The 16948-nt window shown below is 36.7% G+C and overlaps 1 protein-coding gene across 1 annotated transcript; it reads left to right on the top strand.

The window, feature by feature from the left end:
- Window positions 1-201: 201 nt before the first annotated feature.
- dhx16 (DEAH (Asp-Glu-Ala-His) box polypeptide 16) lies at window positions 202-16922 on the top strand. Its single transcript, XM_084126736.1, has 21 exons — window positions 202-274; window positions 745-947; window positions 1039-1277; window positions 1735-1909; window positions 2034-2090; window positions 2260-2514; window positions 3615-3854; window positions 4535-4723; window positions 5289-5399; window positions 5543-5658; window positions 5751-5961; window positions 7776-7874; window positions 8612-8764; window positions 8993-9133; window positions 9429-9591; window positions 10962-11080; window positions 11323-11390; window positions 11499-11661; window positions 12568-12729; window positions 13811-13984; window positions 16554-16922. The coding sequence occupies exons 2-21, from the start codon at window positions 750-752 to the stop codon at window positions 16680-16682; spliced, it is 3162 nt and encodes a 1053-aa protein (XP_083982862.1). The 5' UTR covers window positions 202-274; window positions 745-749; the 3' UTR covers window positions 16683-16922.
- Window positions 16923-16948: the final 26 nt, after the last annotated feature.

Genomic DNA, 16948 nt, shown 5'->3' with positions numbered 1-16948 from the left:
CTTTTCACAAGAAGATATTCTGATGTATTATTCAGATCAATCAGTAGCGACAACTACAACGTTTTCGCTATTTCACGCCAGTTAACTTTCTACTCGTTTATTTTGTGTCTACGGCTAGGTGACGTTTGAACGTTTTACTCAGACTTTTATTTTGACAGGTCGAATTAAGAAAAAGGTGACCCGGAAATGACTTTTTGTTTCTTTCTTTTTTTTACCCGGAAGTAATTTAGCGTTATTGTTTTCATAGGAGAAAGCGTGTGGAGGCACTACTAACGTAAGTCTAACGTTTCTTATGATTTATGATGCTGTCGTGTTTTTATTGTATATGTGCATAAACCACAGTACTCTATGTACACGGTGCGTTTGAATTCATGGGTCAGATCTTCAAAGTACTAGTCAATAAATTTAAAAAATCTAGTCTGGTGTTGACTTGCTGTTCATTTCCAGGATCATTATCGGGATAAAACAATCTCAGCCTTCACTCAGAATTTTTCTTGTGTTCATAATTTTCATTAGAAATAAGATTTGACGGCTTAGTTTAATCAAATATTAAATTCAGTATCAAGTCACCTACAGTTTTCAACGTGTTGCTCATTTGGCTGTGTTATCTAGTAAATATTTATCATCATTGCACATATATTGATGATGGATGGATGTATGTATTGTGATTCACTTTTATATTATGCTGAGTAACATGTTGGCGCAGAATTGTATAAAATTAATGTGTTATGTTTTTGTGTACAGTCACAATGGCCAATCTGGAACAGTGGGTTAGTGACCAGCTCCATGACCTCCTGGGTTTGAGTGACAGATATGTGGCTCAGTTCATGATCGGTCTGGTGAAGAAGTCTTCCGGACCTCAGGACTTTGTGGCTCGGCTTCAGCAAACCGGAACCATTGACATTGATCAAAGAATCACAGCGTTTGCACATGAGCTGTACAACAAAGTATGGTTTTACAATCAGACAGTATGTTTAACAGAATTCCTAAACTAAGACATACATTTACTGTATATAATGTAATGACCCTCCATTTCAGGCTCCCAAAAAACATGTGGCAGAAAAACCCGCCCGAGCGATTGAACGACAAGTCATGGAAATGGAGAGAAAGAACAGAACCTACACTCTTCTGGAGGACAGTGAGAGTGATGGAGAGACAGCCGGGGAAAGTGGAAAGGAGAAGAAAAGCAAAGACCGGGACAAAGGAAAGAAAAGGAAAAACCTCAGACAGAAACGTGAGGAAAGTCCATCATCCAGTGAAGAGGACAAGAAAAAGAGGTGATTATGATACTCTAAAACAGGGGTTTTCAATCTTTTAGATGCCACAGACCCCCAAATATGATCTTTGTGTGAGACACTCCCATCTTAAAATCTAAAAAGCGTCTATAAAAGCGACAATTATATATGTCAAAGTATTATTCTGAAAATATTTAGTTTCTATGAAGTTGCATATAATTTTTTTTCCTACTCATTATAGTACTGTACTGTTAGATGTGTTATTTATTTACTTGTAATTATTTTTTTACATTTTTCTTTACAAATATACAATATATCTAAATGTTTTTACACTGTTTTTCCCTAACATTTCCATAAACCCGCTGGCACTTCCTTGCATGCACTAAATCATACAAATTAACATTCTCAATTAAAGGCTTTAAATGTGGTTCATGCGATCCGAAAGCGAGAACTATTCGTTTTATTATTGTGCTTTTTCCCCCTCAATGATTTATTTCAGCACAAAGGTCATGGATGAGCCAAGAAAAGCTGCTAAAGAGGAGGACGAGGAAGAATGGGAGCGGGAAGAGAGAGAGAGAATTCAGGATCTGGAGGAGAGGGACGCATTTGCTGAACGAGTGAAACAGAAAGACAAAGACAAGACGAGACACGTACTTGAAAGAAATGACAAAAAGGTAATGCAAAATACATCCTTACTCCAACAAAATAAAGTCAGCTAGTTTGCTATTGATGGATCTCGGTATGATGTGGTAAAATATGAGGGCTGATGATCCGCGCTGTCTGTTTTCATCATCTCAGGCTTATGAGGAAGCTCAGAAAAAGCACAAAATGGATGAAGAGGATCGAAGGAAAATGGTGAGAAACTTTCTTTACATGCACAACAATGTTCTCATGCTAATTAGAAATGTATGTAAGCATGTTAACCCGATTGACATAACCCTTTTAATACAACGTTCCAGTTTTTAGTAATCCGTATGAGACAGCTGTGATTGATACCTGTTGACATTCAGTGTGGTCTCTTCAGCTTCCAGAGTTAAGGAAACAGTCACGTCGGCAGTATCTGACCAAAAGAGAGCAGGAGAAGCTGGAAGACCTCGAGGCTGAAATTGCGGACGAGGAATACCTCTTCTCCACTCAGAAACTCACCACTAAGGAAAGGAAAGACCTAGATTACAAGCGGCAGATCAGAGACCTGGCCCGAGACTACAAGAAAGCAGGAGCTAAAGAAAAAGAGGAGAGGAAGAACAGATACTACATGCCAGAAGAGAATAGAAACAAGGTAGGTCTAAGAGATGAGCTACAGGGGGGTTGTGAGGTACTTTAATTCAAAATGGCAATGCTGCAATATTTAAATCAGTGATGAAATGAAATATCATGCTATAAATTATTTTTTAAGTTATTACTTTTATTCATTAAGGATGCATTAAATTAATCAAAAGTGACAGTAAAGACTTAATAATGTTACCAAATCATTTTATTTCAAATAAATACTGTTCTTTTAAACTTTCTATTCACCAAAGAATCTTGAAAAACATAATCGCAGTTTTCACAAAAAGCAGCACAAGTGTAATAAATGTTTCTTGAGCAGCAAATCAGCATATTAGAATGATTTCTGAAGGATCATGTGACACTGAAGACTGGAGTAATGATGCTGAAAATTCAGCTTTGACATCACAGGAATAAATTACATTTAAAAATATATTCAAATAGAAAACAGTTTTACTATATTTTTGATCAAATAAATGTAGCCTTGGTGAGGGTAAAAGAAGTCTTTCAAAAACATAAAAACAAAATCATACCGACCCCAAACGTTTGAACAGTAGTGTATATTACAAATATGTGACCCTGGACCACAAAACATGGGTACATTTTTGGAAATTGAGCTTTATACATCACTTGAAAGCTGAATAAATAAGCTTTCCATTGATGTATGGTTTGTTAGGACAGGACAATATTTGAACATCTGGGATCTGAGGGTGCAAAAAATCGAAACATTGAGAAAAATCGCCTTTAAAGTTGTCCATTTATGTTCGCGATTGTGCTGCATTCACTCACAAAAATAAATGTTTTATATATTTACGGTAGGAAATTTACAAAATATCTTCATGGAACATGATCTTTACTTAATATCCTAATGATTTTTGGCATAAAAGAAAAATCTATAATTTTGACCCATACAATGTATTGTTGACTTTTGCCACAAATATACCCGTGCGACTCGTGACTGATTTTGTGATCCAGGGTCACATATAGTTGCTGGAAATTTTAATAATGTTTTTTATTTTAAATAACCATGAAGTAATTTATTATACATGCGTAACTTTAATTAATTATTTTATTGTTTGTTTTTCTCTTCTCCTATTTTTCCATTCCTTTCAGTCCATTCCTCAAAAGGAAATGGAGCTGGAGTTTGAGGAGACTCCCAGGGAGGGAGGCGGGGAGCAGGGCCGCTGGGAGGAGGCGAGAGTGGCCACCGCCACCCTGCAGTTTGGGGCCAGGGAAGAGCGGGAACGGCGGATAAAGGAGGAGCAGGAGAAGTATCAGCTCATTTTAGAGGAAGAGGAGATGATCAACTTCGTCAGCACGGCCATTACCATGAAGGGAACGCTGTCGGAGAAGGTTGACATCACTCAAAAATTCTATTCTGTATATTCATTATATTTCTGTATAGAGGTGTGAATCTTCACTTGCCTCACGATTCGATTACGATTCAGAGGGTAACGATTCGATTATAAAGCGATTCACAATGCATCTTTTTCCCCAATTCTTTTATTAATAATAATTCTTTTATTTATAATCTCAATATAGTTATTATAGTAATATTTATATTAGAATCACAATATAGTTAATTGAATAATCAAATGTAAAAATAGTCACTGTATAGTCTTTAGTGCATTTATAAATATATTGATTATTATAACAGCTACAAAAGTTATTCAGTCAAGACCAGTGAATGACTCCCTCTTTTCTTTTATTGTTTGATTAACAATTATGCATGTTTCTTTTGTGAAATTTGTAACAGATGCAAGTGCTTTGCTTACGAAGGACATGCGTATCTTTTTTTATTAATATAGCCTGTAATAAGAGTACTTTTATTTACAATAAAACAGTACATTAATATGTATGATAGGCCTATTTGTTTAAATTTCGATGATTTAGTTTTTATGCATCGATGCAGAATCGTTCACATCAGCGTTGTGATGCATTGTAAAAATGATTATATTCCACAGCTCTGTATCTGTCTGTCTTTAATACAGAAAGTAAAAACAATCTTGCATCTTCCTGTTTTTGAACTGTAGGAAAGCGAACCTGAGATATCACAAGCTGAGAAAGAGAAGCAGTCCATCCAGGAAGTAAGACGCAGCCTGCCCATCTTTCCTTACAGAGAAGACCTTCTAGCTGCCATCAAACACCACCAGATGTTGGTCATAGAGGGGGAAACCGGATCCGGCAAGACCACCCAGATCCCTCAGTATCTTGTGGAAGATGTACGTGCTTATAATAAAACATTTATTTGCAAATAGCTTTTAAGCTCAGGGTTTGTGTGGATCCAGTGGAGCTCCATGTGTGCATTTCTAGGTTTCACATGAGAATATAAAGTAATCAGGAACATGTAGATCCTCTCAACTTAATCTATGACTGGACAAAAGCATTAATGCAACAATAGATATTTTTAGAAATGGTCTTTATTGGGGTTTGGTGCCATAGTTTGCATCAGTAGTTCACATTAGCTTTCCATCCAATTTACACATTTCTGTGCTTAAAATCAGAATAGTATATATTATATTAAATGGTTTGTTCACCCAAAAATGAAATTTCTGTCAGATTGTGTCTCTTCAGAAGACTTGGATTAAACCGCTCGATTAAAATGCTTTATTTTACAATCTCTTTATGAATCGTCGAGTTTTAGGTGAAAAGACTTTCAATGGAGGGACAGAAATCTCTCAGATTTCATTAAAATAACCTCATTTGTGTTCTGAAGATGGAAGAAAGTTTGGTTTTGGTATGACGTTAAATGACAGAACTTAATTTCTTGATCTTTTTTTCTCTCAGGGTTACACTGAAGGAGGAATGAAGATTGGCTGCACTCAACCTCGAAGAGTGGCGGCCATGTCTGTAGCAGCTAGAGTGGCACAGGAAATGAATGTCAAACTAGGAAATGAGGTAATAATCCATCTGCTTATTAAATGTGATTTATTCATGATGAGCCTGCAGGCTTGCCATTGTGTTTGTGTACATAAGAGAAGTTAAAGTGTTTGTAAAATTGTGGCAAATTTGTTTCAGTTATGTTGTCTTACTTTCCACAGGTGGGCTACAGCATCCGTTTTGAGGACTGTACGTCGGAGAGAACCATCCTGAAGTACATGACTGATGGCATGTTGCTCAGAGAGTTTCTTACAGAGCCCGACCTGGCCAGCTACAGGTAAAAACATACAGAATTCATTTTTTTTTATATAGGTCTGCTTTTCATTGTTGCATTCTCTGTTCTGATTGGCTGTCTTTCTCTGTGATCAGTGTGATCATCATTGATGAGGCCCACGAGCGAACGTTACACACAGACATCCTCTTCGGTCTAATTAAAGACATTGCACGTTTCCGCCCTGATTTGAAGGTTCTGGTGGCCAGTGCCACTCTGGACACAGAGCGTTTCTCCAGCTTCTTTGACGACGCGCCTGTATTTAGGATTCCCGGCCGCAGGTTCCCTGTGGACATCTACTACACAAAGGTAATGGACCATGATAAAAGCATCCGGTTTGTCATACACGGGTGCAGTGTTTTCTGTTCTTGTTGAACTAGATGATATGCCATGAGCTGTATATATATATACACACAGTGTACTACTTTTCTTCAATGCTAAATTTTATCTTCATAAAAAAACACAAGTAAATAGTCAGTAATACAATAAGAACAATTGACACAAATGCAATCGAATAAATAGAGATATGAAATGAACAGTGCTTTAAGTTTTTCAGGTGGGTTTAACAGTAGGTTAGTATTCAGGTAGGAAATACTACAGCAATTACAGTAATCAAATGTAAAATAACACTGGATAGTTTTCATTGTAAAAATTAAATGCAGATTAATGCTTACAATTAAAGTTACAAAAGTTATTTAGTCAAGAGCAGAGAGTGATTTTCTCTTTGTCTTTCGTTCTTTTGTTAACATGACAGACAGCAGCAGGTTTATCTGGCTGCTGTCACTTTAAGAGATGCTTCACAGATCCAATATACTTGCCTTATCTTTCTCAGCTATTTACGTTCCAAAACTGACTCTTTAACTGAATACTCACCGTTTTGTCATAACTTTGTGTGTATTTGACCGTTTAAGTGCAGTAAGCCACTCATTTTGGTACTTGCGACTCACAAGCTGTTTGAGAGGTGGCTTTATGTGTGCGCCATAGATCAGTGGTGCGTGTGCTTTTGGTGTGAGTGAGAAACCTGTAGGAATTTGTAAAATTATGTGATATTGCTCAAGAACTATTTAACCGGAGTGAATGAGACGAGTGAGTGGCAGGAGGCGGGTGTGTGTCACTTCGCCGTCAGAGAGAAGAGAGCAAAAAAGCAGCTGACGTTATTGCCTGTGTCTCTGGCAACAAAACAGACCGGCTCGGAATTGAAAACGGTCCGGGCCGAGTATGTGGAAAATTAGCTGATTCTGGTCCCTGGTCGGTCGATCTCTAATACATATGTATATCCAAGTTAAACTGTTTTGAAACAGCCCACAATTAGCAGGTGAATTGGTAATAGGTGACGGTATCATGATTGGGTATAATAGTTCCATTCATCCAGACTCGGTCTTTGCGAGCAAAGATCAACACTCTACACAGTAGAAGGGATGTGCTTGACTGGCTGCCTGCAGTCCAGATCTGACTCCTATTGAAAATGAATGGCCCATCATGAAAATGAGAATGACAACGATGACCACGGACTGTTGAGCAGATGTCTTATATCAGGCGATATTGGGCAAAAATACATTTAAAAAATGTAATTAAAAGGAAAGGTCTTACAGTGGTGAACATGCCTCTGTCCCAACTATTTTGGAGTGTGTTGGAGCCATCCAAATCAACATTTGTTTATATTTGCAAAATACAATGAAGTTGGTCAGTGAAAACTTTAAAAATATTTTATTTGTACTTTAAAGTTAAATAAAGGTTAAAGAGAATTAACAAATCACAGATTCTTGATTTTATTACATTTTACAAAATGTCCCAATTTTCTGGAATTGGGGTTGTACAGTAGATTACATTTAAAATATATTCAAATAGGAAATGGTTATTAGAATGTAGCTAATATCAACATAAATATCCATTTTCTTACTGTGCATTAAAAATGTTATGATGTATAAATTCACTATTAGCATTTATAATGATTGATTTTACATTTTTACATTTTATTAATTTATTTAGACGAAATGGTATAGAATTGTAATACCAGCCATTCTTGGACATGGTGTAAGAATCCTGTTTAGTGACTTCTCTGATCTATTTTTGCCTTAATTTGTACATTGCATATTGTTAATATCAATTGTCTTTGGTTTCAGGCTCCAGAGGCCGACTATCTCGAAGCATGTGTGGTGTCAGTGCTACAGATCCATGTCACTCAGCCGCCTGGAGACATACTGGTCTTCCTCACAGGACAGGTCAGTCCTTGACACTCAGTCTGTTTAAAGTTCATAGTTCCCTTCAGGGTGGACATGAGCCGTATAACGCATAAATCTATTAACATCTGAGTGAGTCACAGTATAGCAGTACTCCACGTGCTAATGTTTTTCCAATAACTTGTCACAGATTTTTCCCTTGACACACATTCCCCGCTGTCACAGTCACCTTGATTGTAACATAAATCATGCGTTTTCTATTAATGGGTTAAGCTGCAGTAACATCTTCAGCAAGTCAGATTGAGATCCTTTCCATCTAAACGTATTATTTCTCTTATGCCTAGTAGTGAATGTTTTATGAGCAGTAGGAAAACCATATTAATCCGCACAGTCACACAGAGTTTTGTTTTTTAAACCACTAGAGGGCCAAAAGTTAAATAGTATACCTTAAAACTTGATTTGCGATGTTGATAACTGTAGAAACGCCATGACAGTCTGTGAAAATGGTCTACGAAGGTTTTTGTATGAATGAATTTTGATTAGATTACATTAATTTACACTAAATACAAGCTGCATCCCATTTTTCTGTCTCTTTCCAAAAAAAACAAAAACTACTTTGCTTTTTGAGATGGGAAAGCTGTGTGATGAGGCTGAAAGACTTAATCTGTATTATTATTTCAGGACAGTTTATTCCAAAAAGTGGGTCATGAATATTACTGTAAGGTAGACTATATTTATATTGGTAATATTGATGTTTACTGTGTCCTCTGGTGTTGCAGGAGGAGATTGAGGCGTGCTGTGAACTCCTACAGGAGAGATGTAGGAGACTGGGTTCTAAGATATCTGAGCTCCTTGTTCTTCCCATCTATGCCAACTTGCCCTCGGACATGCAGGCCAAAATCTTCAATCCCACTCCGCCTGGAGCACGCAAAGTAAGAAACGCCATTCCCTTTGTCGGCCAGCAGGAGGCAGCATGTCTGTTGAAGTCTGTGGAAAGCCACAAATACTTGTTTATTCATAATAAAGCAAAAACAAAAACTAATGCAAATTCTTATGTAAATGTTTTTCTTTAGAAGCTTTATTTTGTATATCTTGATAAAAAACACTAAACACTGAATATGAAATTCTTGGGTAATTTTTTTGTGTTTTTTCTTCTGCAGGTTGTGGTGGCCACAAATATCGCAGAGACGTCTCTGACCATTGATGGCATCATCTACGTGATTGATCCAGGTTTCTGCAAACAAAAAAGCTACAATGCAAGAACAGGAATGGAATCTCTCATTGTCACACCCTGTTCACGAGTAAGAGAAACGACGAAAACATTCTCTCACATTTATCTGTCAAGAATGCAGTTGACCCAAAAGTATTCAGACAAGTCACACTGAGAGATTTACTAATGGCATTGTAAATATTAGTTGTTACATAGAAAATATTATTATAGTTATTAGTATAATTTCAATAAGTAATATACAGAGATAGCAGGTCATTATCATTTGTCAACAAGTCACTCATTTAGGTCATATTACACTATTGAAGGTTAAAATGGTCATTTATGTGTGGAATTAGAGATCAATAATGTGTTATATTATCACACAGGCCTCTGCCAATCAGAGAGCAGGTCGTGCAGGAAGAGTGGCTGCTGGGAAATGTTTTAGGCTTTACACCGCCTGGGCCTTTAAACATGAGATGGAGGAGACCACTGTCCCTGAGATCCAGAGAACAAACCTGGGAAATGTGGTTCTGCTGCTCAAAAGTCTTGGTAAGAATGAATGAATCAGTTTGTCTTGATGACTTTACCAGAACAAATCTACATGTTAGCTTGATTTCTATGCACTGCAGGCATTAAAAGGATCTTTAGTGAAGATTCCAAACCAAGAGGCATTATTTTAAAGAAAAACAGCACAAACACACTTTCCTAATAAAACGTACAGTATCACAAAAATACATTTCTTATGGTCTTAAAATATAAAACAGAAATGAAGAAAATGATTTGAATATTTTGTGGCTGACAAACAATAGTGACACAAGAAAAGTAATATCATGAAATATTGTAATGTCCGCTTCGCGTCGGGGTCCTGATCAGCCTGTCGGGGTTGTATTCGCTATAACAACCGCCTCGCTCTACATTATCCCGCTTATTACATGGCTACCTACCAAATAAATCAATAATTTGACACAAAATATTGATTTAAAAAGGAGTTTATTGATTTAAAAATGATTGTATTGCTTCCGCTAAAGAAAATAGTCTGTTCCGTCTCTACGGTTAGAATCCTGCGTGCCCATGGCAACGCTCTGCTTTGCATGGCAACGGTGTGTTATACTTAGCAGCGTCTGTTATCAAGAAATAACAGACCGCATTCTACATTAGAATTCAACCAAGCCATGTAATAATACAATTTATAATAACTCTTTTCTATTTTAATATATTAATACATTTCAATTATTCCTGTGATGCAAAGCTGAATTATCAGTATCATGACTCCAGTCTTCAGTGTCACATGATCCCTCAGAAATCATTCTGATATACTGATTTGCTGCTCAGGAAACATTTCTTCTTCTTATCAATGTTGAAAACAGTTGTGCTGCTTATTTTCATGGAAAACGTGATGCATTCATCTTTGATGAATAGAAAGTTCAAAAGAACATTGATTTGAAATAGAAATCTTTTGTAACTTTATAAATGTCTCTACTGTCACCTTTGATCGTTTTAATGCATACTTGCTTAATATTAATACTTTTTTTCACAAGGATGCATTCAAAATATTACTGACCCCAAACTTTTGAACGGTAGTGTACTTCCTTTAAAATCACCTGGTACTTGTTGGTTAAAATGAAATGAAAGTGAAATTAGTTCAGAGAAATGCTGTGAATGACATTCAGACTCAATGTTAAACAGAGCTTAAATGGCCCAGTACTTTTTAGGGCATTCTGCTAGGGTTAGTAGTGTTGAATGTCTGTGTAATTATTTCCGCTATAAAGAATAATGGCAATTTGGGGTGTGGTATTGAGAAATTGAAATGTTAATGCATACATAAACCTGACACACTTTTTCATTCCCTGTAATCAAACACCAAATGTTTTTTATTATGTGCTGAATATCTAACATGTTTTTCCTGATCTGTGCGTCAGGCATAAATGACCTGATTCATTTTGACTTCATGGATCCTCCTCCTCACGAAACGCTGGTGTTGGCTCTGGAACAGCTCTACGCTTTGGGCGCCCTCAACCACCTCGGTGAACTCACTAAGGTGTGCAAAAACAAATCAAAATGCCTTTATAAACCTACAGTTATGCTACAGTTGGTTTTCTAAACCCTTACGTACTTTAATGAACTCAGATTTTCAACAAAAGGACTGTCAATAAGGGTTCTGGACATTGAAAATAAGTATACATAAATTACTCTAAAGCTGCAGATTTATAATATCCCTCATGGAAATATGCCAATGTTTGTCCAGGGTTTTGACTTCCTTTTCTTCTTCTCGCGCTGTAGCTCGGCCGAAGGATGGCTGAACTTCCTGTGGACCCCATGCTGAGTAAAATGATTCTGGCTTCTGAACAGTGAGTCTAATCTGCAAAAAAAATCACCTCAGTTTACTTATTTGCTCTTTTTTTTCATGGAGTCGTTATTGTAATGTTTTCAACATTGTTCTTTGGTCTCTCCTGAAGTTATAAGTGCTCCGAGGAGGTTCTGACCATTGCAGCCATGCTGTCAGTGAACAACACCATTTTCTACCGCCCAAAGGACAAAGTGGTCCATGCCGACAATGCTAGGATGAACTTTGTGGTACCAGGAGGAGATCACATGGTGCTGCTCAATGTATATACACAGGTGCGTTTATGTGTGCATGTGGAAACACCACTCAAAGTGGCAATCGATCTCAGATCTGAAGCATTTTTATGCTTTTAACTGGTAGTTGCGGCAACTGAAATGTTTTGTTTTTGTCAGAATCCTCGTCTCATCTAGCGTGACTTCCTTATGAGAGATGTGCAGCAATTAAATAGCCGAACAGGTTTTGCAGGCCTGTCCAGGCATACGTGCATATGTGTATGTAGATGCTGTTGCAGGAAGTGCATTTATAACTTTGGAGTGAACAATGTTTTGTAAGAATGACTGGTCAAACAGCAGAAACAAAGCCCATATGCATTAAAAATAAGACATTTTTGGCAGCATTTTTGCTTTTTTGGGGGTTATTATATTACAGAATTGCTCAATTTAAGTTAGTCGAGATTATATTTAGTAAACGTTAATTTCAGTTTAATTCCTTTCACTCTGTTGATCCTAATAGTATTTGTGGCATACAAATATCATTGCCTTGTAAGAATACTTCTGCCTTTTTTGGAAAGAAAAATGTTGTGTTGACCCCACAGTCCCCAAAAAAGTTTTTCTTACGATTTATTCAACCTTTCCGCTGGACTTTCACTATGCTTATTTTTTGTAAAATATTAAAATGTTTTCTACCATGTTTTTTTTAATTAATTTATATGTGAATATGTATCTTTAAATACATATTCTCATATGAACAACCATTTAAAAATGGTCTCACAAACCTGAAGTATAAATCACATATAATGGTCATAGTCATTTGTTCATAAGAGTAATCTGGTCGTGTATCAGACTCGTCACATGCACAAAACACGCAATTATTGTCTCCAGCAAAGAAAATGTATTCCATAACTTGCATTATTTTCACCAGAAAAGAAAATGTATTAAACAGTCTCTCTCTTTCTCTGTCAGTGGGTAGAGAGCGGTTACTCCACTCAGTGGTGCTTCGAGAACTTCATCCAGTTCCGCTCTATGAAGAGAGCTCGAGATGTGCGTGATCAGCTGGAGGGGTTGATGGACAGGATCGAGGTGGAGCTGTGCAGCTCCGACGGTGACAGCGTGCCCATCCGCAAGGTGATTTCCTCATTTTCCCTACATCGCTTCCTTTCTTGCATTTCCTCCAGTGATAATGTGTTTGGACAGAAGTCTGATGCTTTGCATGTGATTGCTATCTAATCTTTATGAACCTGGGGCCATATGTGTAAAGCCGCTCTGAGTAAAATTTTTGTCTTAAGTGTGTCAAAATTCTAAGAATGACGTAATTTTACTCTTATTCCTTGACTTAAGAATAAAGGTTCCTAAGTGTTAAGACTTGGTCTAAGCTCCTAAATTATTAAAGTGCTGTGTTATTAAATTATTAAAGTGTATTAGACTGCTGGATATTTATCCTAACCTACTTGGGAGTAACAAGATGGCAGCAGAGAGGAGGAGACCACACACATTCCAATAAAGATATTAGGGATGCACGATATATCGGCCCCTATATTGGTATCGGCCGATATATGTAAAAAAAAATTGGTCAGTATATTAAAGCAGATAAATAATGTATTATTTCCTTCAGCTGAGACACTTCAGATGCGCACTGTTCTTCGCCATGATGGTTTTGAATTGCTTGAAATATGATTGAAATCACTTCAAAAAAGGAAAATGCAGTCAAGTGCAACATGTGCAGCGCAAGTCTGTCAAATACGCTACATTGAACATCATGATAATTGCGTGCTTGGGACGTGGATTTTAATGGTGAGACTTTTGTTCTTGTAATCAGGCTCTCAAAAACTATATAAAAACTTAGATTTATCAGCTAATTTATCGGCTTTCAAATATAAAGAATTACTGGTTATCGGTATCGGCCAAAATTTTCATATCAGTGCATCCCTATAAGATATAATGTATTGGAGTGATGACACGGAGTTGGGAAAATGATACAGGCTTGATTGTTTTTGTGTCTTGTCATTTTGTCTGCGATGCTGCTCATTACCAGTGCATCAGTAATTTCTACAGCTTAGAGGTGATTATATGAAAATGATGTGACTTTAGAATGCCACGATTAACCAATCAGAATTATGTATTTCAGAGAGCCTTCGTAATAAGATTTAATACATTGTAGTGCAACTCCACCAGATCATTATCTAAATGTGCTTGCTTTTTCTTCCAGGCGGTGACTGCGGGATATTTCTACCACACGGCACGCTTGAGTAAAGGGGGTTATAAAACAGTCAAACACCAGCAGACTGTTTACGTCCATCCCAACAGCTCACTCTTCGAGGAACAGCCACGCTGGATGATCTACCACGAGCTGGTCTTCACCACCAAAGAGTTCATGAGACAGGTATGGAGTCGTCCTTCACATTCTTTGTGTTTTTAATAATATTATTGAAGACAAAAATCATACTTAGTGTTAGGGATTAAAACAGACTGGTTATTTTTTACTTGAGCCTGTAAGCAACCGCATTGCAACACTCTAAAATCCACTCCTAACTGCTAAAGGTGTGTTCACACTTGGCAGGTTTGGTTTGATAAAAACGAACTCTGGTGCAATTGCTAAACGAACCAAAAACAGGACGTGATGTCACAAGATGCGACCCTAAATAGGACAGAATGCTCAAGCATATCTGTTTTTTTTTTTCGTCATAGGAGGGATTGCAATTTGTCTAAATTGTCTAAATCATCATTATTGGACTATATTTTAATTAAAGTACCTCAAAAAATGATCTGCTGCTGGGATTTTTTGTTATGATTTAAGTGACCATTGTGCAGTTGTGTGTGAGAAACTTAGGAGAAAAGACCCCCAAAAATGACACCAAAAACATAACAGTCAATGATAAACATTCACATTAAACCATGTTCTCGTGTGAGCTCTGAGTTGTTTCTGAGAGGAAGTGAGGTTGTATGGGGGAGGTCGAATGTTAATTAGCCAGCAGGGCCCTTTTGTCTCAGACCAGGCCTCAACCAGTATTTTCAGTCTTACACCCAAGAATATATTGTGTTTTATTTACAAAAGACTTTTGACATTTAAACGAACAAGCCTTTTTCTATTACAGTGATTGATTTATACCATGTTTCTATAATGGATAATGTTGAGCAAGCATGGGATTATTTTAAAAACAACCTTTTAACCTTATGTGATAAACATGCTGATTGTTCCTTTTATCAAAATTTTAGGATAGGTGGAGAAAACAATCCATGGTTTAATGACGCTATTTTTTCTATTATTAGACAAAGGGCTAAAGCAAAGAAATCAAATAGTCCGTCAGTTTGGCAGTCTATAGCACATTTCATAATAAATGCACAAAAATGGTAAAAAAAAATACAAAGTCCTCTTATTATTTTCCTATGTTAAGTGATGATTTAAATAATAGTAATCTAATTTACCTGAATTCTTAAACATAAATAATTGTAAATAATTATTTTATTAATGTTTGTCCAGTTCCTTTACATAATGATTTAAATGTAAATAAGATAAATGAAAACATTGATGTTGTTTCTCTTTGCCCTACAAAGATATTTATCTTCTCACCTATTTCTACTGTACTAGTTCATGAAGCTTTATTTAAATTAGATGGTAAAAAAAACGTATAATAAATAAAGGTGTACGACAAGGTTTGTTTTTAGTTCCTATTTTATTTTCAATTTATATCAAAGACATTGGGCAAGGAATTAATACGAACAAAATACAGCAAATGAATGAATTCCAGGCAGTGTTTTTAATCCATTACACAATTTCTTTGTGAGTATTCAGCTGATAAAAAATACCATCATATATACACGCATACAATGAGTGCATTTAGCCCAGCACACAGTTCGGTGTTGTAAGCTCGCGCTCGATCGGCCCAAAGCCGGCATCCGACCAGCGCGGAGGGTCTCTACGTGTTACTGTCTTTTCTCAAGGCAAAGTATTTTTTTTTATTAAATGCAATACATTTGAATATGTATTCTCTCATTATTTCATCTGACTCCATAAATGAAAAGGTTTTAATGATATCTGTGCATCATTAAATGTGAGCGAATGTTTGACTATTCCGTTTAACTCTTCAATGAAAATAATGTCAAAGTCAGTTAGAATAATCAAATGTAACAATTTATTATGTCAGGTAAATGTATCATGCCAATTACATAATCAATTCAAAGATAATCAATACAAAACATCAAAAGCTCTGGATTAAAGAGAAGAGATGCGAACCCAACATTAAATCTGAGTCTGAGTAACAGAAGGCCCCGATCTTCTCATTGCATTTCCTTATATAGACAGAAACTTCTTTCACATGGAAACATCTGCTAACAATGGAAATTTGCATTCAGAGGCTACACCTTTTGGGGGGGTAGGACACCATATCCCCAAACTCTCAAAGACCTTATCATCTTTTGTTTTATTTATTTGGAAATGAGACATTTGTACCAGTCGCACTGTGACATTTCAAATGATACCAAACATGTAAAATACTCAGTGATAATCATTCACATTAAACTATATATTTTCTTGGGTGAATTCAGGTGATCTGATCATGAGAGAGAGGGGGTGAGAGAAGGGGGAATGAAATGTAGATTAGGTTGACTTGGAGGTGAGACTTTCGTCTCGATAGTGCACGAGGGCTAGTTCAAATGCTAATTTCCAGGCATTTTCTAATTTCTAAATTCTTACAGTGTTAAAAATGACAGAGTGAACACTTAAGTTTACCAGGACTAAAATGTATAATTTTCTTTTTTTGGCCTGGACCACGAGAACCGAACTACAAGTGTGAACGCACCATTAGAAATCACATTGTAATGCTTTAGCAACCACTGAAAATACCCTAAAGTCTTGCCAGCAAGTTTTGAATGGGCAAGCACCTAATTATTCTTCAGAAAATGTACAAGTATGCTTTATTCTAAACCTTATTGTAAAAACATCTGTCTTTCAGGTGATCGAGATTGATAACGGCTGGCTGCTGGAAGTGGCTCCTCATTATTATAAGAACAAAGAACTTGAGGACGGCAGCAATAAAAAGATGCCCCGCAAACAAGGCAAAGCCCGTGAAGAACTGGGCTGATCCTGAGATAAGACGAGCGAGAGACTCTTCCGCCCAATATTACACTGAATCTGCACAGACAGACAGACAGGAGATCAGCAATGCCAGAATCTCCAGCAGTGTTCATCGGGAAATTATCAGACGTTTCGTTTGGTAATTTGCTGATCCTGTGTAAAATATTTTGCCGACTCATAATTTTATGTTTCAGCTAAAGTTGTTTTCATGTGTTTGAATGAGGAAATATATTTTTGTTGACAAGTATACACGTGTTTTTTATTATTCAGAAA

The sequence above is a fragment of the Abramis brama genome (assembly GCF_963993115.1).
Source record: "Abramis brama genome assembly, chromosome: 10".
NCBI classification, from domain to species: domain Eukaryota; kingdom Metazoa; phylum Chordata; class Actinopteri; order Cypriniformes; family Leuciscidae; genus Abramis; species Abramis brama.
Note: the sequence above shows the minus strand (reverse complement) of the source record. Positions and strands in the feature narration are given on the sequence as shown.

Coding starts and splice junctions, on each gene's coding strand:
- dhx16 (XM_084126736.1), top strand. CDS start 750: ATGGCCAATCTGGAACAGTGGGTTAGTGACCAGCTCCATGACCTCCTG. Junction 1,278..1,734: donor GAAGAGGACAAGAAAAAGAG/GTGATTATGATA, acceptor GATTTATTTCAG/CACAAAGGTCATGGATGAGC. Junction 2,091..2,259: donor AAGAGGATCGAAGGAAAATG/GTGAGAAACTTT, acceptor TGGTCTCTTCAG/CTTCCAGAGTTAAGGAAACA.